Source organism: Lithobates pipiens, unplaced genomic scaffold (assembly GCF_037356315.1).
Source record: "Lithobates pipiens isolate NorthernLeopardFrog02 unplaced genomic scaffold, aLitPip1_a1.2 Scaffold_16, whole genome shotgun sequence".
Lineage (NCBI taxonomy): Eukaryota > Metazoa > Chordata > Amphibia > Anura > Ranidae > Lithobates > Lithobates pipiens.
The window spans coordinates 308,444,237-308,469,161 of NW_027507748.1; the positions used below are offsets into that span (position 1 = coordinate 308,444,237).

The 24,925-nt window shown below is 44.9% G+C and overlaps 1 protein-coding gene across 1 annotated transcript; it reads right to left on the reverse strand.

Moving 5' to 3' along the window:
• Positions 1–496: 496 nt before the first annotated feature.
• On the reverse strand, positions 497–23,432 carry SIKE1 (suppressor of IKBKE 1). The gene is made up of 6 exons (XM_077481606.1): positions 23,374–23,432; positions 16,085–16,245; positions 12,783–12,888; positions 11,454–11,596; positions 8,163–8,276; positions 497–954 (listed from the first exon to the last, which is right to left on the reverse strand). The coding sequence occupies exons 2-6, from the start codon at positions 16,241–16,243 to the stop codon at positions 853–855; spliced, it is 624 nt and encodes a 207-aa protein (XP_077337732.1). The 5' UTR covers positions 16,244–16,245; positions 23,374–23,432; the 3' UTR covers positions 497–852.
• Positions 23,433–24,925: the final 1,493 nt, after the last annotated feature.

Below are 24,925 nucleotides of genomic sequence, written 5' to 3' on the forward strand. Positions count from 1 at the left end.
ATAAAACACTTGAAACTATTGACTAGAAGGCTGAAAACCTGTGCTACATTTGATGTACTGTACCCTGGGAACAAAGACTATGGGGTCTATTTACGAAAGGCAAATCCACTTTGCACTACAAGTGCACAAGTGTACATTTGCTGTAGATCTGAGGGGGGACATGCAAGGAAAATAAAAAAACAACAACACTTTTGCTTGTACATGATTGGATGATAAAATCAGCAGAGCTTCCCCTCATCAACCCCTATATTACCATTTTCAAAAATCAAATGTGTCTGCAGTTTCACGTTGACTTGCATACGTTTCCCTCTCCTCAAATTATACTGGAAAGGTGTGAGGCAATAATTCTTACAATACTTAAAATGTGCCGTCAGGCAGCATGAGTAGGTAACAGTTACAAATCTTTATAGGACGCCATATTGCAGACCACATAATGTATATACTAGAACACAAAAGGAGAGGGTTGCTAAGTTGTGAACACGAAAAGAATTCCACGTCATTTGAGTATTTTTTTATTCATACATATAATTTCTATTTTTTAACTTATTTAAATAATACATCTACATTTTATAATTTTCCCATAAGACAAAACTGAAAGCAAAGTCCAAGTGATTTCAGAGCAGGTTATGGACCTTTTCTCTTGAAGTACTGCAATTCTGAAACAAAGACACATACACTGAAGCCAGCGAACCACCATTAACATCTTCATACTTTCCACTGAAAATATTCACTTTCACTGCAGTGCCGTACACAGGACAGTATAGGCTGGGGTATAGAGGATAATAGAAATGGTTCCCATTACTGTTGTATGTCCAGTGAATGTATTTTGCAAAGGATGTGGTCCCAAGGGTATCACTGAGTTTTTTCTAATGAATTCCAGTCAGATTCCTTTTTTCCTGAATGCAGCGACTCCTTGCTAACAGATAAGATTTCCCGAAGTTCCTTGTTTTCCAACTAATATGGTAAAAAAAAAATTAAAAAGGAAAAAAAAAAAAAAAAACATAACAAAAAACTAAAGCAATGCAAATTTGAATGTTTAGCAAAATATAATTTACTTTGAAAAACAAATGCAAGGAACATTTTTTATTTTCAGAAAATGCATATTTTTGGGGGGTCAATTATTGGTTTTTCAGTTTTGATAAGCGTGGTTAAGTTTTAGAAACCCTACAAGGTTTTTATTGCCGTCCCTGCTCAGGAGATTCACTCACCCTTTGTGTTTTGTATGTGATAATTTCAGCGGGGACTGAAATTGATTTTAGAGGCATTTTGATTCAAAAAAAAAAAATAAATAAAAAAAATTACTTCACAAAGATCACACCAGATATGATTAAGGCTCCTTCCACACAGGGCGGACTCCATTGGAATCCACCTGTTCAGTGGAGAATCTGTCTGCTGATCCCCACTGAGCAGGCAGATGGCAAAGCGGACAAAGACACAGCTTGCTCTCCTCTATGGGTGGTCAGATGTAAACGAACTGCCTGTCCGTTTACACCCAACTGGCATCTGATCCGCTAGACGGATGGGGAACAGAACCCCAATCTGTCTGTTTTTAGTGGATAGGATTGGATTGGATTTTGACGAGTGTCCACAAGCACGGACAACCGCCTCTCCATAGAGGAGAATGGAGGGTCCGATCGGGTCTGCCTAAAAAACTGACAGGGCGGACACAAATCAGTTTGCTAGTGTGAAAGGGGCCTAAATGTTTGAAAGAGGATTTAACATTTTATTTAAATACACTTTTTTCTCATTTCTAGTATTCTACTCCAGAATAGCTGTTTTAGTACTTTACCAATCTGAACAGAGCATGTCTGGTTTAAAGTGGAACTACACTGAAACTGAGCACCAAAAAACAAAAAAGCTATTTAATTTTTTTTAATATGCAAAGCAGACACACCCACCCATGTCTCCATGCTTTATTTTGTTGAAAAATTTTGGCCGATAGAATAATAAATATAAAAAAAAGGATTTGGAGAACACAATTCTCCAACCATTTTAGGCTATACCGTAATAAAAGATCCTAGTCTCCTAACCTTCTGTGGTATAGAGAAGACATTGGAGGGGCACAGACATGAGTAAGGCAGTGTCAAAAAAATGAAACACGCTAGATACATGAATTATGCTCTGTAAATCCGGAAGGGTTGTACATTGATATAGACAAACTGCTTTAGCGCTCATTTTTAAAATGTGGCGTTTTCTAATATATGGAGTATTGTTTTTTTTAACATATACATTTTTTTATATATAAAAATGTATTAGTTCTAACTGCCATTCAATGATATATATATCAGTATTGGTTTTGCCACTGCATCATTTTTTGGACTTGCATTTAGTCCTTTGCCCACAAGATGGCAATATAGGTGGAATGTGTAACCTCAAGGCATTCCATTTAATAAATTTCGTCAATGAGTAATCCATTTATTTAGGGTTAGATGCTATTACATTTTCACCACATGTCGGTAACAACCCATGCAATCCATACATACAGAGAAACCCAAAATAAATAAGTTCAGAAATTAGGTTATGTGTAATTAAATGGAATGACACAGGGAAAAAAGTATTAAACACGCTTACTGAAATGTATTTAATACTTCTCCCAAAATCCTTTGTTGGTACCAACAGCTTTAAAAGGACTCCTGTATGGAGAAACTAGTCGCATGCATAGCTCAGGTGTAATTTTGGCCCATTCTTCCACACAGTCTTCAAATCTTGAAGGGTCCGTGGGCTTCTTCTATGAACTGTGATCTTTAAGTTCTTTCCATAGATTTTCTAATTTGATCCAAGTCAGGTGATTGGCTGGGCCATTCTAGCAGCTTTATTTTCTTTGAAACCAAACCTGTCACTTGAGTCAATGGAATACTGATCAGTTTGTCAACGAGACACCCACTTCAGGCATCCATCCAGTGGTATTATATGGTTCTTGAGTGACCAAAGCATGGCTGACTTCTCTTGTAGTAGAACAAGGAGGTTATTACTATCTGGTAAGTATGGATTGATTTATATGAGCACTTGGTGATACAGCACATCAAGGGGTGATTGCTGGTGTCAAGATACAAGTGTCATCTTCACTTATTTATGGACTGTCAACTTTATTTGTGGAATACTGTACACAGATATTACCTCATTATGGACTGAGCTCTTTAAATAATACACCTTTTTAATTATTTGTAGTAGCATTCATTATATTCACTAATTGTTTTATGTTGCAAGTGCTATTAAGCACATGATTGTATGTTACAAATAAACACCACTTATTCCTTTTGGAATGAAGCAGAATAAATTTTGGCCTAAATTCATGAAGAAATTAGATATGTTTGACAAAAAGAATAGAGAGTATATATTTTGTTTGCAAAATCTTCTGTCTTTTTCATTTATAGAATATATCTATATATCCAGCGGTGATCAAATACCACCAAAAGAAAGCTCTATTTGTATAAAAATAAAATAAATAAATATAAATTGCATTTGGTCATGTAACATTGCACCCAAATTAAATGATAGTTTACCATCACTTTAAGTTGATTGTCTGGAGTGCAGTTTTATATAAGAACCTTTTTTTTGTTGGGGAAAAAAAAAAATACACTCACAGCTGCACCTTCGCGGTAATATGGCAGTCCCTTTATAAATCCTGACATTGGGTGTACACTTCCTCTACCATCCCACAATGCACTTCTTTGCAACTAAGTGACCAAGCCCCAGGTCCCTATACTATCATCAGTATGTGCGTGTGAGAACACTGCTCTAGGTCAGTCTCCCATTTCCACCTTCACTAACACACAGACCAGGTGCTGGCCCCATCCATCACAGATTCAAATGAGTAAAAAAGAATTCTGGTTGGCCGCACATCCAGTAAAATCACATTTATTTCAGCAAGTCCATAAAAACATGTCCAAAAACAAAAAATAGGAAGGAGGGGGACAGCATCACCAGGTAGCGCTTTTCATGTTTTTTTTAGTGCTTAGTCAATGCTCTCATACAAATGTCCAATATAACTGTTCCAAACATAATTACTTGTGATTGGAACAGTCTGTTTGAAACAATTGGTTTGCAGCTGCCAATAACTGGCAGATGACTGTTTGTTTAGGGATGCAAATACAGAAACTCTAACATATATAACAGATATAAAACATCATAAGAATCATATAAAGAACAGACTGAATACAAAATATAAATGGAATCCAATTTTTAGAAAACATGTTTATTGGGGGTCACCAGTAGCAAAAACCTAGGATGCACTTTATTCATTCATAAAAATTTGGTTTACCTGTACCCAGATGGAAGATCCAAAAAACGTATTTTACACAGAAGTCTGAACTTATCACCACCTCTCCTGGGGAGTGGGACTATGATCTTCCCTACACCCTATATAGATACAGCTGAGAGGTCAACTGCATAACAATCATTTAAACGGTAAGCTACATTGGTTGAATGTTTCTTGGTAATATCATAAAGATGGCATGCAAGCGATACCTCAACCTGAGGGTGGTATGGCCAACATACTGAATTTTGCAAAAGGTCGCTCGTAATTACATCAAATTATATATATATATATATATATACATATATATATACATACATATACACACACACACACATACACATACACATACATACACACACACACACACACATATACATACATACACACACATACATATATCTATGTGTGTGTGTCAAATACCTAGTGCTACAATTAATGAAGGAAACAATGTCATAATTTCTGTCGTTACTGGTACAATGCACAGAGTCTCCCCTCTTAATGTGTGAACAGCAGGGGCAACCATTAATGACACATGCAAATGTGCCTTTGAACTGAAGCCACTGTGAAGGATTTTCCTTCTTGCTGGGAAATAAACTACCTTATTCCCCTAAAACAATACCTGTGTATAAATGGGATCATTATACAAAATAGACATAGCTTTCAACAGCTTTTTATAGTGTGCAGAGGTTGTTCCGAATCGGTTCAGAGCACTGCATTGCCAGCTGTTGGCTTTCTGTGAAGTCCAGATACAATCCAATTCCCTTCATTGGATAAAGTCACATCCAGGAAAGACATTTTTCTAACTTTTGCTAAAAATTGGATTCCATTTTTATTTTGTATTCAGTCCGTTCTTAATAGGATTCTTATAATGTTATATATATATATATATATATATATATATATATATATATATATATATATGTTACAGTTTCTGTATTTGCATACCTTAACAGGGACTATCATCTGCCAATTATTGGCAGCCACAAACCAATGGTTTCAAACAGATTGTTCCAATCACAAGTATTTGTTGCAACATGCATATCCTCAGAGAGATCTTTGCCATGAGGTAGCATTTTGAACTTCCAGTGACCAGTATGAGAGAGTGAGAGCGATAACACCAAATTTAACACACCTGCTCCCCATTCACACCTTTGACCTTGTAACACGAACGAGTCACATGACACCGGGGAGGGAAAATGGCTAATTGGACCCAAATTGGACATTTTCACTTAGGAATGTACTCACTTTTGTTGCCAGTGGTTTAGACATTAATGGCTGTGCGTTGAGTTATTTTGAGTGGACAGCAAATTTACATTGGAAAAGGGATTCAAAAGCTGCGCCACAACCCTTATTAAACTACCCTAACCAATATCAATAATGAGCAAATAAATAAATCTCTGATATGTGAATGAATAAATTAATATAGGTCACATTAATCACACATAAATAAATAAGGAAAAAAATCAAAGGTCACAGTTCATCAACCTAAAAGAAAAAACAGGGTTTATAGAATAAAGTCCTCTATAAAAATTTTCAGGACATCGCGGTGGATCCACACAGAACAGCAAACAAGTGCCCATCACCGAGAAGTGGATGCGCTTATCAGATGGAAACTCAAAGAAAACCTTATAAATGAATCATCTGTGTCCTTCTCCTTATATCAGACACTCATGGATCAGCTAACCCCAGGGTGTAGCAGTGTCACACAAACATTTCCCACAATCAGCAATCCCAGATACCACTATCAATGGCTCAAAAAAAGAAGAGGAAGCCCTCATAGTGTAACACCACTTGGACAATTTATTAAAACATATGGATAATTGCACTTACATTTAGAATCCATTCAAATACAGCACAACGTAAAAACGAAAAGCCAGCCGGCATTTGGGAGCCTGTCCTCCCCTCGTACAGCGTGGTGGCGTCACTGCATGCCTTCCCAGGCGCATTTCGGCACAATTGACGTTGTCAATCGGGAACAGTTGAACTGTGACCTATGATTTTTTTCCCTATTTATGTGTGATTAATGTGACCTATATTAATTTATTCATTCACATATCAAACATTTACTCATTATTGATATTGGTTAGGGTAGTTAATAAGGGTTGCTGCGCAGCTTTTGAATCCCTTTTCCAGTCTATTTGAGTGTATCCCACTTAGAGCTGCAGCCTTTATTTAGTTTTTGATTATTTGTGTCTGTTTATACCTGAACGCAGTTTAATTTTTAATTTCAGCAAATTTACATTGTTATACAAGCTGTACACTCACTACTTTACATTGTAGCAAAGTGTAATTTCTTCTGTGTGTCACATTAAAAAAGAGAGGGAGAGGGAGAGGGAGAGATATAGAGAGGTAGAGGTAGAGAGAGATATAGAGAGGTAGAGGTAGAGAGAGATATAGAGAGGTAGAGGTAGAGAGAGATATATAGAGAGAGAGGTAGAGAGATATATAGAGAGAGGTAGAGAGAGAGATATAGAGAGAGATATAGAGGTAGAGAGAGAGAGAGATATATATAGAGAGATAAATTGTATTATACACACACACACACACACACACACACACACACACATATATACAAACACACACACAATCTCTGTAGTGGACATTTCTATGTGAGCTATGACTAGACTAGCCGCTAAGGAAGCGTGAAACACATTAGATGGTGATGCTGTTTCCCTCTGTTTTTGGACATGTTTTTATGGACTTGCTGAAATAAAAGTGATTTTACTGGAAGTGCGGCCAACCAAAATTCTTTTTTGCTCACTGTCATCAGTATTGTGGGAGGATTTTGTGCTCAGCCAAATGTCAAAGATGACTATAGAGACTATTCAGGAAGTCCATTTGCATAAGGTCTTTATGGATTTGCAGCTGTGCATGGGGTTAGGGGCACTCAGGCACCATAAAGATAAGATGTGGCACCTTAGCATGCATGCTATACAGTTATGAAACAAGTTTGCTTTTTTTGATATGCAACAGGTGTGCTTTAATGAATGGGTTATCAGCAAGAGGTGGCCTGATAGTGCTGCATAGTTTTCAATGGATACACTTACTTCATGGAAAAAATGTCAGAGTGAAGCAAGACAGTTGCTGGAAGGAGTAACTTTTCTATAGCTATACAATAAAACTATTCTACTTGCTCATTAGTGAAGACTGCTATATACAGTTGTCTCTAGCACTAACCAACATCTGATACAGCCGTTAAAAAGCTACAAGTAAGGAGGCTTGTAAGCAGAACACCAGCTGGTTCCTTAATCAAGAGCTGTCATTTCTAGCACAATGCAACCACCCTCATAAGGCTCTTTCTGACCCCTACACAAACAGAAAAACCCGTACATTTACCAGTCTTCTATACTAAATGTGCAAATTTCCAAAGCATTCATTTTTTTTATCATAATGTTAAATGTTCTCTGTAGCTCCGATCCCCCTTGGCCACCCTCCCTCCGCCATTATGCAGGGAGGTTAGGACAAGAGGAGATACATTTTAAAAGGTGAAAGTCTGCTTTAAAAGCAAATATAAATGCTAAATAAAGAACTCCCCTTATTTTGCTCTTTTGAGCTTTTAAATATACAACTGGAAGCATTATGTCGTATCTATTTGATAAGAGAAATTCAACAAAGCCTGTTGGATCTCGTCAGAAACTCAGAGCTGTGACATCACATCCGGCCACTCACACAGCTAGACTCCATGCCGAAAGAAAGACCACGTGAAGATGGAAGCCCCTTCAGTGGTGACAACGTGCCACTGGAGGGATTCTAAGGCAAGTTTCACATAATGTGCACATTATGATATTGCCTTGCAGGGTTTAAGAAAAAAAAAAAAAAAGACAACGATTTACTATTGCTTCAAAAGGCATAAAAGCATAGAGAGATGTGTATGTGTTAGAGATATAAAAACCACACTTCTTACCTCTAATTGGGCAAGTCTTTCTTGAATACTGTATGCCTGATCCTCATCGATCTGGATGGCTTGTCTCATGACATCTCCCATAGTACATATCCTGTCAATGTGTCTCTCTATTTCCTTTAGCAGAAAAAGAACATCGTTTGAAGGAATATCACACAGTTGCAAAAAACAAAACAAAAAAAAACAAGCAAAGGAAACACAATTTAAGCACACGGCCCAGCTAGAGAAAAGATTGAATCAAGAGAAACGTTCTTCTGTAATAGCTGCAGAACCCTTCCTTAGTTACATGACAAAATAAGCCTAACTAAAACCTAAAGTGAACTTTTAGCGCTCATTCACGCCAGGTGCACTGCCTTTTTGCAGACGCACTCGGGTTCTATTAAGAATGGTACCACCACTCATCCAGCGAATGTGCATGCCTTTGCATCCATCACAACACATACTACTGCAGTGTCATGCGTTTTGGGGGTCACAATTTTTAAAATCGCACCAGCATCTTTAAGCATTTTTCACGCATAGGGCAGCCCACTGAAAAAAGCGCATGCGCATACAACCTGACAGGCTGGTTGTACTCAAGTTGATTAATAGATTGACTATCCAACCAGCTAGCTCATACATAGATCAACTATGGCTGGTCTCTGCTTAATTAGCTTAATTTCAATTCATTTATGGCCCGATTAACCATTACACAGTCAAAACATCCTAAACATCCTTCCACAACCCTTTACATTTTCCATCCCAGATTCCTTCATCCTCCTCACCTGTACATAGTACCCACTATTATACCCTCCACATTCCTCTCCTGTACATACTGCCCACTGTCATACCCTCCACAGTCCTCTCCTGTACATAGTGCCCACTGTCTTGCCCTCCACACTCATCTCCTGTACATACTGCCCCCATAATACCCTCCACACTTGTCTCCTGTACATGCTGCCCCAATCATAACCTCCACATCCGTCTCCTGTACATACTGTCCACTGTCATACCCTTCACACTCCTCTCCTGTACAAAGTGCCCACTGTTATATCCTCCAGATTCCTCTCCCTTACCTGCAAATATTTCCCACTTTTATACCATCCATACTCCTCCCCTAGGCCTCTTACCCACTGTGACAGACCTAGCCGGGACAGAGGCTGTTGGAGGGGACTGAACGCAAGCCTCTTGCCTTGCGATTATGGGCCCTGGTAATTGGGGGGGAGGGGAACGGGGCTCTTTGTGAGCTGTATGCCTGGGGACCCAAGGTTTTACTTGCATTCAGTCCCCTCCAACAGCCTCTGTCCCAGCTAGGTCTGTCACACCCACAAAAACAGTTCTTTAAAATTTATATTGAATATCCTCAATGTTAGCAGCTCTAGATTGGGCACCATTTTGTTGGTTCAACTAAAAGGAAATCTTCTCAGTCCTCATTTGTTTTGCCCATTATTAGTACTCATTTAAATTTTGTGATTACTACTGTGATGTATAGAGGAACACAAGGGATCTCAGCTACTCTAAATATACCACTGGTAAAAAAAAAAAAAATAATATTTTTGAAATGTTAACAACTATGCATTTGGGCACTGCCCAAGGGCCACTGAGTCAGAGAGGCTCCTGGCATCCTGTAATATTAAAGCGGTAATAAACTTCACTAACATTACTATTTTTAGAGGCCCTCAGGTAGGTTATGCCATAATATACTAGTATGCACAGCATATTAGCACATTAGGTACACTTACCTGTCAGACTGAGCCCTCCAGCACTGCACTGATCAATCTGGCGCGTCCCGGGAGCTTCCATCTTTACCCGGTCTTCCTTCGGTCACTTGCCTTGGCCAGGCTGCGTTGCTGTCACTCCCACGCATGTCAATGCGCATCCTCTCTCTCATCCTCCCTCCCTCTCCCCCTCTCCCCATTTAATTTAATTTGTTATAACAAAAAATTGTTTGCAGGCTCATGATGTTCTTAATCCAGCCCTGTCTCTAGAGCTAGCAACTAAACTGTGGGCACCCAAGCTGTGACAGCTTGCTGCTTCACAGCCGGGTGCCCGCTGCACATTGTGAACAGTCCCGTGGTGTTCTGGGACCTGTGACGTGTCCCAGAAGACTGCAGAAAGGGAGGGGGTAAGTAGAACTCGTCAAACACAAGTACCCACTCTCCCCTTACTGAAAAAAACTGCTAGAAATTAGAGGAGCGGAGGAGGCCTTAAAGCATAACTTCCCCCTTTTGAGTGAGGTTCCACTTTAAGTGATTATAAACCTATATATATTTTTTTTTAAATAACAAACATGTTACACTTATCTGCTCTGTGCAATGATTTTACAGAGCAGCCCAGATCCTCCTCTCCTTGGTACCACACCCATGCGTCTGGCTCCTCCCTCCTGTTCAGTGTACCCCATAGCAAGCTGCTTTCTATGGGGACACTTGTGTGGGCTAGATCCCGAGCTGCGCTCTGCGTGTCCACTGATGCACACAGAGCATGGCCTGGTCCCCCCCCCGCTCTCTGGTTGCGACTAACTGAAGCAGGAGCCAATGGCTCCCACTGTTGCCTCTTTGTCCAATGAGGAGAGAGATGGAGAGAGCTGCTGCTCTGGGGTGCATCACTGGATTGAGATTGGGCTCAGGTAAGATTAACGGGAAGTTGCATACAGAACTTTTTACCTTAAAAGGGGTTGTGTAAAACCTCCTGTGATACAGCAACCCCCCCCAGAGCGCCCCCCTTTACTTACCTGAACCAGGTCTTTCCAGAGAAGGGGACGAGCACTCCAGTTCCAGCCTGTGTCTCAGGTCCTAATTGGATGAATTAACAGCAGCGCAGCCATTGGCTCCCACTGCGGTCAATCAAATCCAATGATGTGGGAGCTGTCTGTGTTAATGGACACAGCGACAGTATGCGGGAGTGCCCCCGAGGGAGAGCGCTGAGGAACCCCAGAAGAGGAGGATCGGAGCCACTCTTTGCAAAACCAACCGCACAGAGGAGACAAGTATGACATGTTCGTTAAAAAAAAAAAAAAAAAAAAAACCCTTTAGACATCCTTTAAATGTAGAGAATGCATTAAGGTAAGAAACCTCCTGCCTTTGGAACTACTTTAAAATATATTGTATTTAGACTGGCAAATGTGTGTGCCTGTTCATAAATTGAGTCATTTCAAGAATAAAGTGCACACCTAAGAGTGATCAGTAAAGATTATAGCACACATACTATAAAACGTAATCAGTAGAGTTGGAGAACATCCAGTAAGCAAATAATATTGGCTATAATAAATGCTTCTGTAATACAAGTAAAACAATACATTACTTTATACATAGAGCTTACAGAAGAATATGTTTCGTGAGCTTCTAGAACTGGCTCTGTAGGTGCAGGCTTTTTGTTTGCTATTAGCTGCAGCATTTGTCTCCTGTACTTGCTCATTATCAGCTCCAGTGCATATTGATGCTCCTCCAAAGACAGCCATAACTCTGCAATGCATAGAATGTAGATAAAAAAATAAAGGAAGAAAGAAAAAAATAAAGAAATAAAAAATGATAGATAGATTATATATATATATATATATATATATATATATATATATATATATATATATATATATACCCAAGGTAAGGGAGTACAATCAGTAACTTGCTAAAGCTATACGAAAAGTACTGCCACTAAATTAAATAGGTCACCCAATTTTCATTTATTTGGGTTTTATGAAACCTTGTAGATACTCACACTGCAGTGAAATGGTTCTTTTTTGTGCCAATTCTTTTTGCATGCTCCAATTTGTATGGGCCATTGCAAAGGACTCAATGGGAAGGCAGTCATGAAACCACAGAACACTGTGGGGTTGATTTACTAAAGGCAAATAGGATTGTGCACTTTGCAAAGTTGCACCAGAGCTTAGTAAATGAATCATCCAATCATGTGCAAGCAAAAATGCTGTTTTTTTTCCCCCCCATTTTCCCTTCACGTGATTGGATATTTTATTGCAAACTGAAGCTTTACCTCATTTATGAAGCTCTGCAGCAACTGCACTTTGCAAAGTGCACAGTCTATTTGCCTTTAGTAAATCAACCCACTGTCCTGGGTAGGTGCGATAATTTGAATTCAACTCCTTCACAAAACAAAAGACTTTCAAATGCTTGATCGTTACTTAAAAATCGAATATGTCACATGTTCATTTATCACATTCTCAAATGAATAAACAAGGTTTCAAAGTTATTTTAGGCAATAATTCTTTATAATTGGCAAACAATGGGTACACTATCCCTTTAAAAATAGCTCAATTAAATACAATACCATACCAATATCAATGACTGTAATAAAATATAACGTGAAAATACACATTTAAAAAAATCTGTGATATATGTATCTCTTCTAAAGTGAAATCCAATACACAAAGTTCTCTGTAAATGAGCAGTTCATGCAGTGTGCGGTGCCAAAACACACTATTTTTCTGTACACCATCGCACATGTATGGTGCGAACAGGGTGCACAGAAAACAGTTTGCCCTGTTCACACCAAACATGTACAAAAACATAATCACACAGCTCAGACGTGGTGTGAACAATCCCCAAGCATGAAAACCCATCTGTGATTTTAGAGACTTTGAATTGACATATTAAGAACACCAGGGAAGCGTGACCTCAGAGACCTTTATATTACCTTTATTTTCTTGTTGAAGATCTCTTATTTGAGTATTTTCTTGACATAAAAGCACATGTGGTTTGTACTTTGAAGCATCCTTCAACTCTGCCAAGTCTTCTTGATACTGTAGGGAAAAACATTTTTTTTTTTTACAATTTCAGTTTAGCTCTGTGCCACTTTCAGCTGTCTCATCGATCCACTAAAAACCTTCATCGGACAGATCAATTAGCTCATCACTAGCTAACAGACCAAGTCAGCCATGTCAGGAATGAAAGCGAACTTGGACACAGAGCAAGTAACAGTAATACAAACTTGACAGATATTTGCCCTAGACCTACACTATTCAATATGGGGGGGGGGGGGGGAAATCTGCCTACACTTCTGGCTTAGATATAACCACACACACACTACATATTTGCACTACTAGATGGATCGAACTGGGTTCACAAATATCCGGCTGTGGTTTGTAGTCTGGAGCGTTTCTGTTCACCGGTTCAGGTGCAAATTTTTGCCTGAATTTGCACAGGACCCTTTTTAAAACCACACCACCAGACTTGTGTGAATCGGCTCTATTGAGAGCCGATTCACATGTTATCCAAATTGGATGCGGTTAAAAACGCATACAATACGCATATGTAAACCCAGCCTAAAGTGGGATCACACCACTTTTGTTTTTTGCAAACTGCTGATAGAGTAAAACCACCCAGGGTGTTCACGATCTTCAAGGACTCAAAGAAGTCAATTTTCAAAAGGCAGAAAAAAAATTTCACTTTGCAAAGAAATTTTACCTTCATTTAACCACATGTACGCGAATGACTGCTAATGGTTATACCAGTGTTTCTCAACTCCAGTCCTCAAGGCGACCCAACAGGTCATGTTTTCAGGATTTCCTTCTGATAAAATGGCTGTGGTAATTACTAAGGCAGTGAAACTGATCAAATCATCTGTGCAAAATAATGGTGAGCCTGAAAACATAACCTGTTGGGGCGCCTTGAGGACTGGAATTGAGAAACACTGGGTTATACCAGGATTATGGCTGTAACTGTCAGCCATAACCCTGGTCTTGTTTTCTTTACAGCCAGTGGTGCTCTACAAAGTAAAAGCAATCCTAGCGACTAATTAGCAGCTGGATTGCTTTTACAGACAGCGGAAAAGGGTCTATCCCCCAATCTGATCACCTCTATGGTCTAGGTCAGTGATGGCAAACCTTGGCACCCCAGATGTTTTGGAACTACATTTCCCATGCTGCACATGCACTCTGCTGTGTAGTTGAGCATCATGGGAAATGTAGTTCCAAAACATCTGGGGTGCCAAGGTTCGCCATCACTGGTCTAGGTTCACAGGGATCTCCAAACTACAGCCCTCCAGCTGTTGCGGAACTACAAATCCTCTGAAGCATTGTAAAACTCAGTGATTCACAGACATGACTAGGCATGATGGGAATTGTAGTTCCTGAACAACTGGAGGGCCATAGTTTGGAGACCAAAAGCAACAAGCATTTTCCTCACTTGCGGTTAGGGCAGATTTAGACACTGCCATTTTTTTGGAAAGCATGAGATCAAAACAGGATTTTTTTTATTTATTTTTTTGATCTGATAAGTTAAATGGTAAAAGAGAGATCCGGGGTCTTATAGATCCCAGATGTCTCCATAAAGAGAACATGTCATGCTTTTTTTCTATCACAAGGGATATTTACGTTTCTTGTGATAGGAATAAAAATGACAAAAATATAAAAAAAAAAAAAAAAAAAAAAAAAAAGGGACAGTGTACAAATAAATGTTTTTAAATAAAATAACTTTTTAAAGCACCCCTGTCGCCCCGTGCACAGAGGCGAACACATATGTAGGTCCTGCGTGCATATGTAAAACAGCATTCAGACCACACGTTCGGTCTAGCAAATGTTATATCAAGAGCAATTATTCTAGTGCTAGACTTCCTTTGTAACCTGTAAATGTTTAAAGTCTCTCCTATGGAGATTTTTAAGTATAGTAGTTTGTCGTCATTCCACAAGCATGCGCAATTTTAAAACGTGACTTTTTAGGTATCTATTTACTCTGCGTAACGTCATCTTTTATGTTTTACCAAAAATCGAGTTATATATTGTGTTCTTTGCATTAAAATTCTCTTAAGTGTATTTTTTCCCCAAACAAAATGAGCTTGAAAAAACACTGCGCAAATACAGTGTGACATAAAAAATTTGCAATGACCACCACTTTATTCTCTAGGGTCTCCGTCAAGAAAAAAAAAAAAATTATATATATATATATATATATATATATATATATATATATATATATATATATATATATATATATATATATAATGTTTGGGGGTTTCCCAGTAACTTTCTAGCAAAAAAATATTTTTACATGTAAACTAAAAGTGTCATAATAGGCCTGGTCTTCAAGTGGTTAAGAAATATGGTGAAAACTCACTTTGCAAAAAATAAAATAAACAATAGTGTGCAGGGAAAATAACAAAAAAGTATTTTTGCTTGCAGATTAGATGGTGGAAGCAAGCAGAGCTTCATCTCATTCACTAAGCCAAGGGAAAAATTCTCTTGCAAAGTGAACAGCCTATCCCCAAAGATTTGTAAATGAGCAGGAAAGCAGAACTAAAAAAATAAATAAATAAAAAAACTAAATGATTTTTCTGCACTACCACACCTATATTATATAAAAAAAAAAAATAAAAAAAAAAAAAAACACATCTCCCGATTGCTGCCAGCTATGTCATGTGTTCCTACAACAACCAAAATGAAATATCTTAAATAAGCGCAGCACAATCTAGACTTCAGCAGTGCTAATTAGGACAGCTCTCATTGACTAAAATGCGATTTCACATGTCACGCAACTTGGGGTCTCACAAGTCGGATCCCAAGTTGCGGCAGTGTAAATCAAGACTAAGGCAGGCCATACACAGAGCAAATTTCTTTCCTGCAATCTTTGCTTGATTCCCCCATCAACACAGACAATGTTGATGCAGCAATCCCTCCTGCCGGGCCATTGCCTTCTCCCGGCGGGGGAGAGCAGGGGAAGTTGTCCCCGCTGGGAGAGGACAGTGATTATTGCTAGCGATAATCACAAGAGAATCCGGCAGGCTGCTTCTAACAAAGTTGATCGATCAACTTGGTATATTCAGTCTGCCCATTATCGGTTCGAATCTCAGCCAGTTCCTGCTGAAACTGGCTGAGATTCGAACCATGCATGGCCGGCCTTATACACACTGAAAAGATTTACATCTAACAGACTTTTTAAACAAGCACATTTTAAATAAAGAAAGTCTATTTATTAAGCTGTAAAAGAAAAAAAAATGCCTACCTTTTCTGGTAGAGTTGTCCCAACCTCTTTCATGGATTCCACCCGCTTATGCAAAGAACTTGACTGCTCAATTAAAGACTCTGCAGCATTGTCGTGATCTTTCAGTCTCTCTAACAAAGTTTTGGCATCTTGTAAGATCTTGTCTATAGTGCACGTCATAGCTGCAAAGGACAAGATGAAAAACATGATAAAAAGCACCATAGCTATAGAAAAAAAAAAACAAAAAAAAAAAAAAACACAGGACTTTACGTAGACGTAAAATATTTTTATTGCAGTATAGCGCAGGACACAGGCATGTAATCATGAGTGGGTTATGCTCCACTTTCAGGTGATTGGACACTGGCAAAGCCACGCAAAGCTTTGAAAAACACTATCTCATTTTGTAGCAAGCAATGAAGTACTAAAAACACAGAAGATAAAAAGAAGAAAAAATCCAGTTTTCTCTTATTTTAGTTAAGGACAGAAGCTGGTAATGACAACAGATGGGACGTCCCAAGGTAGTATTAAGTGAAAGGGTAAATTAGGCACCAAAGGTTCATCCAGCAGCCCCCCCCCCCCCCCCCCCCCAAGTCTAAAAAAGACCAAACCAACATTAAAACAAGGGCCTGTAAAACAATGAAATGGTAAAACTTAGAAAAAGTATGCACAGAAGACCATGAAGCTGTCTTGCTAACCTGAGTAACAGAAGCCTGATGTTGAAAACACCCAAGGTGTGCCAACAGATCTAGAAGATTGAGCCTTAGTTGAGAAGGGAGGCTCGTTACCCTTGATAGAATAGGACCAAGAAATGTCTGGCAAATCCACCTAGCAATGTTAGATTACGAGGCAGCAAACTCTTTTCGGCCCTCATCTGGCAAAAATGAAGAGCGAGTCCAAATTCCTGATGGAAGTTGTAGCCACAATATCAAAAAATAATTAAAAAAAAATTATCACACAGCTAGGCACCACATCCAAACAGTGGATAGCGGCCTCCTTTGGACTTTTATAGGAAGGGCAATCTAATATCCTCATTTGTGGATGCTAGTTTCCTACAGGACAGGGCTGCCATCTCTGAAACCCGTCTAACTGAGGTAGCCACCAGAAAAGCCACCTTATGGGTAAAATACACCAAGTCAATTTCCCGAATTGGTTCAAATGCAGCTTTTGGAGGACCAAAACTATTGGCAGGTCTCAAAGCGTCACTGGCGCCTGATGAGACAGGCCGATGCGAGCAACCCTTTCAAAAGGCCTTCATCAATGTGTTAGAGGCCAGAGGTCCAAGGCCAAAACCTGTCTTTCAGGGTATTTAAGGACAATTTTTGTTTTTAGATTGTAGAAGGACCCATAGAATAATGGTGGAGCTGGAAGTTCTTATGTTCACACCACTGGAAATATGCTTTCCTAGTACGATGGTACACTTTGCAGGAAGCAGCCTTTCTTGCCTTAAGAAGCATGGAAATCACAGATTCTGAGAAGCAACTTTCCCTTAGGACCTGACCCTCAACAACCATGCCAGTACAAAGCCAGCGACTGACAAGGAAGTTAAAAGGGACCTTGTGACAGAAGATCAGAGTGGTTCCACCAACATGTGAAAAATGTCCAAAAATCTATATAATTGCTCCACCTCAATCCTTCAAAGCAGATGTGGCAAAAACTGAAGTGGAGGAAAGCTTTAAAACAGATGAAATAGAGGTGAAATTCCATAGAGTCAGTTTGATGTCCACTGCCAATTCTAGAGGATCCCTTGTTCTGGACACAAAGTCGTCTAGGTTTCTGGTTGAACCTGTATGCCAGAAGGACCATGTACAGTGTTCCCCAACAATGTCAGGACCAACCATTTCCCTGGCATCAGTTACTGGTGAGCTAGAAAGTCAAATTTTCTACTCCCAGAATGCGCATAGCAGACATGGCTCCTTCTGAGCTGCACAACTTCATAGCCTTGTTGGGCTGTATTCTACCAGACGACCATTGAGAGAGTGTTTCGTTTACAATAGAAGGGAAAGATAAATTGTTCCAAAGCTCCAAGATGCTGATCGAAAAATTGAGCCTCCCTCAGGGCTGGTTCACACAGGCACAGCTTCAAAGTCACCCGACTTTGAAGCCGCCCGTATAGCTCGGCTTGCAAAACAACTGCTGTATAAAAGTCAATGCAAGCCACTCTGAAGTTGCTTCCAAGTAGTAAAGGAACCTTTTTGTAAGTCGGAGCGACTTCAGTAGAACGGTTCCATTGTACAGAATGGAGTGCGACTTGTCAGGCGGCTAAGTCGCCCTTATGTGAACCGGGTCTCAGAGTCCTAGTCCCCAGTGTCATGTTGAAAAGCCTGCCTCTGGTGGTCCACTGTCAAGTTGGCTTCAGAGGATCTGCTGCCAGCTGTCAAGTCAGCTGCCCCTGGAGGGGCGGCCTTTGATGGTTCCACGGCCCCTGCCCGGACAGACGGACTTTGCTGGTTCCCCGGCCCGGACGGACGGAAGGACTTTGCTGGTTCCCCCCGGCCCCTGCCCGGACGGACGGAAGGACATTGCTGGTTCCCCCCGGCCCCTGCCCGGACGGACGGAAGGACTTTGCTGGTTCCCCCCGGCCCCTGCCCGGACGGACTTTGCTGGTTCCCCCCGGCCCCTGCCCGGACGGACGGAAGGACTTTGCTGGTTCCCCCCGGCCCCTGCCCGGACGGACGGAAGGACTTTGCTGGTTCCCCCCGGCCCCTGCCCGGACGGACGGAAGGACTTTGCTGGTTCCCCCGACCCCTGCCCGGACGGACGGAAGGACTTTGCTGGTTCCCCCCGGCCCCTGCCCGGACGGACGGAAGGACTTTGCTGGTTCCCCCCGGCCCCTGCCCGGACGGACGGAAGGACTTTGCTGGTTCCCCCCGGCCCCTGCCCGGACGGACGGAAGGACTTTGCTGGTTCCCCCCGGCCCCTGCCCGGACGGACGGAAGGACTTTGCTGGTTCCCCCCGGCCCCTGCCCGGACGGACGGAAGGACTTTGCTGGTTCCCCCCGGCCCCTGCCCGGACGGACGGAAGGACTTTGCTGGTTCCCCCCGGCCCCTGCCCGGACGGACGGAAGGACTTTGCTGGTTCCCCCCGGCCCCTGCCCGGACGGACGGACTTTGCTGGTTCCCACCGGCCCCTGCCCGGACGGACGGAAGGACTTTGCTGGTTCCCCCCGGCCCCTGCCCGGACGGACTTTGCTGGTTCCCCCCGGCCCCTGCCCAGACGGACGGAAGGACTTTGCTGGTTCCCCCTGGCCCCTGCCCGGACGGACGGACTTTGCTGGTTCCCCCGACCCCTGCAAGGAAGGACGGAAGGACTTTGCTGGTTCCCCCGACCCCTGCAAGGAAGGACGGAAGGACTTTGCTGGTACCCCCGACCCCTGCAAGGAAGGACGGAAGGACTTTGCTGGTACCCCCCCCCCGACCCCTGCAAGGAAGGACGGAAGGACTTTGCTGGTACCCCCCCCCCGACCCCTTCCGTCCGTCCGGAAGGACTTTGCTGGTACCCCCCCCGACCCCTGCAAGGAAGGACGGAAGGACTTTGCTGGTACCCCCCCCCCGACCCCTTCCGTCCGTCCGGAAGGACTTTGCTGGTACCCCCCCCGACCCCTGCAAGGAAGGACGGAAGGACTTTGCTGGTACCCCCCCCGACCCCTGCAAGGAAGGACGGAAGGACTTTGCTGGTACCCCCCCCCCCCGACCCCTGCAAGGAAGGACGGAAGGACTTTGCTGGTACCCCCCCCGACCCCTGCAAGGAAGGACGGAAGGACTTTGCTGGTACCCCCCGGCCCCTGCCCGGATGGACGGACGGAAGGACTTTGCTGGTTCCCCCCGGCCCCTGCCCGGATGGACGGACGGAAGGACTTTGCTGGTACCCCCCGACCCCTGCAAGGAAGGACGGAAGGACTTTGCTGGTTCCCCCCGGCCCCTGCCCGGACGGACTTTGCTGGTTCCCCCCGACCCCTGCCCGGACGGACTTTGCTGGTTCCCCCCGGCCCCTGCCCAGACGGACGGAAGGACTTTGCTGGTTCCCCCTGGCCCTTGCCCGGACGGACTTTGCTGGTTCCCCCGACCCCTGCAAGGAAGGACGGAAGGACTTTGCTGGTACCCCCGACCCCTGCAAGGAAGGACGGAAGGACTTTGCTGGTACCCCCCCCCCCGACCCCTGCAAGGAAGGACGGAAGGACTTTGCTGGTACCCCCCCCCCCGACCCCTGCAAGGAAGGACGGAAGGACTTTGCTGGTACCCCCCGGCCCCTGCCCGGATGGACGGACGGACGGAAGGACTTTGCTGGTACCCCCCGACCCCTGCAAGGAAGGACGGAAGGACTTTGCTGGTTCCCCCGACCCCTGCAAGGAAGGACGGAAGGACTTTGCTGGTTCCCCCCGACCCCTGCCCGGACGGACTTTGCTGGTTCCCACCGGCCCCTGCCCGGACGGACGGAAGGACTTTGCTGGTTCCCCCCGGCCCCTGCCCGGACGGACTTTGCTGGTTCCCCCCGGCCCCTGCCCAGACGGACGGAAGGACTTTGCTGGTTCCCCCTGGCCCCTGCCCGGACGGACGGACTTTGCTGGTTCCCCCGACCCCTGCAAGGAAGGACGGAAGGACTTTGCTGGTTCCCCCGACCCCTGCAAGGAAGGACGGAAGGACTTTGCTGGTACCCCCGACCCCTGCAAGGAAGGACGGAAGGACTTTGCTGGTACCCCCCCCCCGACCCCTGCAAGGAAGGACGGAAGGACTTTGCTGGTACCCCCCCCCCGACCCCTTCCGTCCGTCCGGAAGGACTTTGCTGGTACCCCCCCCGACCCCTGCAAGGAAGGACGGAAGGACTTTGCTGGTACCCCCCCCCCGACCCCTTCCGTCCGTCCGGAAGGACTTTGCTGGTACCCCCCCCGACCCCTGCAAGGAAGGACGGAAGGACTTTGCTGGTACCCCCCCCGACCCCTGCAAGGAAGGACGGAAGGACTTTGCTGGTACCCCCCCCCCCCCGACCCCTGCAAGGAAGGACGGAAGGACTTTGCTGGTACCCCCCCCGACCCCTGCAAGGAAGGACGGAAGGACTTTGCTGGTACCCCCCGGCCCCTGCCCGGATGGACGGACGGAAGGACTTTGCTGGTTCCCCCCGGCCCCTGCCCGGATGGACGGACGGAAGGACTTTGCTGGTACCCCCCGACCCCTGCAAGGAAGGACGGAAGGACTTTGCTGGTTCCCCCCGGCCCCTGCCCGGACGGACTTTGCTGGTTCCCCCCGACCCCTGCCCGGACGGACTTTGCTGGTTCCCCCCGGCCCCTGCCCAGACGGACGGAAGGACTTTGCTGGTTCCCCCTGGCCCTTGCCCGGACGGACTTTGCTGGTTCCCCCGACCCCTGCAAGGAAGGACGGAAGGACTTTGCTGGTACCCCCGACCCCTGCAAGGAAGGACGGAAGGACTTTGCTGGTACCCCCCCCCCCGACCCCTGCAAGGAAGGACGGAAGGACTTTGCTGGTACCCCCCCCCCCGACCCCTGCAAGGAAGGACGGAAGGACTTTGCTGGTACCCCCCGGCCCCTGCCCGGATGGACGGACGGACGGAAGGACTTTGCTGGTACCCCCCGACCCCTGCAAGGAAGGACGGAAGGACTTTGCTGGTTCCCCCGACCCCTGCAAGGAAGGACGGAAGGACTTTGCTGGTTCCCCCCGACCCCTGCCCGGACGGACTTTGCTGGTTCCCCCCGGCCCCTGCCCGGACGGACTTTGCTGGTTCCCCCCGGCCCCTGCCCGGACGGACTTTGCTGGTTCCCCCCGGCCCCTGCCCGGACGGACTTTGCTGGTTCCCCCCGGCCCCTGCCCGGACGGACTTTGCTGGTTCCCCCCGGCCCCTGCCCGGACGGACTTTGCTGGTTCCCCCCGGCCCCTGCCCGGACGGACTTTGCTGGTTCCCCCCGGCCCCTGCCCGGACGGACTTTGCTGGTTCCCCCCGGCCCCTGCCCGGACGGACTTTGCTGGTTCCCCCCGGCCCCTGCCCGGACGGACTTTGCTGGTTCCCCCCGGCCCCTGCCCGGACGGACTTTGCTGGTTCCCCCCGGCCCCTGCCCGGACGGACTTTGCTGGTTCCCCCCGGCCCCTGCCCGGAAGGACTTTGCTGGTTCCCCCCGGCCCCTGCCCGGAAGGACTTTGCTGGTTTCTCCCGGCCCCTGCCCGGACGGACGGAAGGACTTTGCTGGTTTCTCCCGGCCCCTGCCCGGACGGACGGAAGGACTTTGCTGGTTTCTCCCGGCCCCTGCCCGGACGGACGGAAGGACTTTGCTGGTTTCTCCCGGCCCCTGCCCGGACGGACGGAAGGACTTTGCTGGTTTCTCCCGGCCCCTGCCCGGACGGACGGAAGGACTTTGCTGGTTTCTCCCGGCCCCTGCCCGGACGGACGGAAGGACTTTGCTGGTTTCTCCCGGCCCCTGCCCGGACGGACGGAAGGACTTTGCTGGTTTCTCCCGGCCCCTGCCCGGACGGACGGAAGGACTTTGCTGGTTCCTCCCGGCCCCTGCCCGGACGGACGGAAGGACTTTGCTGGTTCCTCCCGGCCCCTGCCCGGACGGAAGGACTTTGCTGGTTCCCCCCGGCCCCTGCCCGGACGGAAGGACTTTGCTGGTTCCCCCCTGGCCCCTGCCCGGACGGACTTTGCTGGTTCCCCCCTGGCCCCTGCCCGGACGGACTTTGCTGGTTCCCCCCTGGCCCCTGCCCGGACGGACTTTGCTGGTTCCCCCCTGGCCCCTGCCCGGACGGACTTTGCTGGTTCCCCCCTGGCCCCTGCCCGGACGGACTTTGCTGGTTCCCCCCTGGCCCCTGCCCGGACGGACTTTGCTGGTTCCCCCCTGGCCCCTGCCCGGACGGACTTTGCTGGTTCCCCCCTGGCCCCTGCCCGGACGGACTTTGCTGGTTCCCCGGGACAACGGAGGCTACTCCTTAGTGGCGGTAAAGGGCCTGTCGAGACCACCCTCCCTTAATCAGTGCCTGTTGCTCCAGTATTTTGCTTAATGTTTGCCATTATCCTGCTCCCCCTTGTTCCTGACCAGTCTTTTTTGCACCTTCCCATCTGCTCCTTCCATTTTTCCCCTGCCAAGCTTATGGTGTCTGCCTACCATGCCATGTGGACCCTGAAGTACAAGTATGGCGAGCACTACGTATACCAGGTAGACATGCTTAGCGATCCCTTACATACAAAGCCGATCGAGCATTGCACACACATTCCTGATAACAGAAAATCCTCCTCCTCTCACAATTACCAGACCATATACAGCACTTTCCGCATGAAAACAAACTGAAAACTAATTTACAGCCGTTACCTGTCAAACCCTTCTCTGCGCTCCAACACTGCCGCCAACTTCCGCTGCCATTAACCGGAAATCACAAACCAGAGCCCTGATTGGTAGCATTTTAATGACGTACCTGACACATGCGGCCATATTTCTTAATGGCATTTTCCCTTGAAACTTTCCTCGAAGGAGGGAATAGAAACCTAAAGGGTTCAGGCCAATTAACATCAAAAGAACAACCGATGCACTTACGTACATTTTATTTGTGTTATAAACCGCGATTGAAGTCGGGAACAGGAGCCGTTTTCCGTATTTTGTAGTAGATGTTGTGTGCCCCCTAGAGGTCAGTAGCGGTATAGCGTCCAGCGCTTCATGTCATGCTTTTCTAAGTCTGAATGCACACTGGATGTTGTCCATAAGCTAGCATTCGGTCCAGCTGCATTTACATGAAAAAGCTATATGCACACAGGCATATTAACCACTTGACCTCTGAAAGATTTACCCCCCTTCATGACCAGGCTATTTTTTTGATACGGCACTGCGTTACTTTAACTTACAATTGCGCGGTCGTGCGACGCTGTACGCAAACAAAATTGATGGCTTTTTTCCCCCCACAAATAGAGCTTCCCTTTGGTGGTGTGTGATCACCTCTGTTTTTTTTTTTTTTTTTTTTGGTTTGTTTTTTTGTGCTATGAACAAAAAAAAGACCAACAATTTTGAAAAAAAAAAACAATATTTTTTACTTACTGCTATAAAACATATCCAATAAAAAAAAAAAAAAAATCAATCAAACACACATTTAGGCCAATATGTATTCTGCTACATATTTTTAGTAAAAAAAAAAAAAACCCCAATAAGTGTATATTGATTGGTTTGCGCAAAAGTTTTAGTGTGTACACTCCAGGGGATTTTTATTTATTCATTTTTTTTTTACTAGTAATGGCAGTGATCAGCGACTTATAGCAGGACTGTGGCGGACATTCCGACACTGACACCTTTGACACTTTGTGGGAACCAGTGAAACTAATACAGTGATCAGTGATAAAAATATGCCATTATGTCATTTTACTAATGACACTGGCTGGGAAAGGGTTAACACCAGGGGCGGTCAAAGGGTTAATTGTGTGCCTAACCAGTGTTTATGTAAACTGTGTGAGGTGCTTTTACTAAGGGAAGAGATGGAATGTATTCCCTGCTTTGAAGGCACAAAAAATCCAATCATTTTTTCCCTGTCAGAACGGCGATCTGCCTTGTTTACATAGGCAGATCGCAGTTCTGTGTCACTGCCTAATGATCGTCAGGTGTCATCGGACATCGAGTACCATGTAATCACAGTGGAAGCGAGCCGGTGCAGTCACATATGCATAGCTCCCAACTGTCCCTGAACAAAGTCCCTCTGTCTCTCATTCCTCCTCATTTGTCCCTCATTTTGGTCTGATCTATATAGATGTATATAAAATGCTCTATTTATCTATCAAAAAGAGTTTCCCAGCGCTAAACCTTTCATTCAATTTCTAAATCACTATATTTGCACATTTCAAAAACCAGTATAAAGGAATAGTAGTGGTAAAAGAAGGACTTG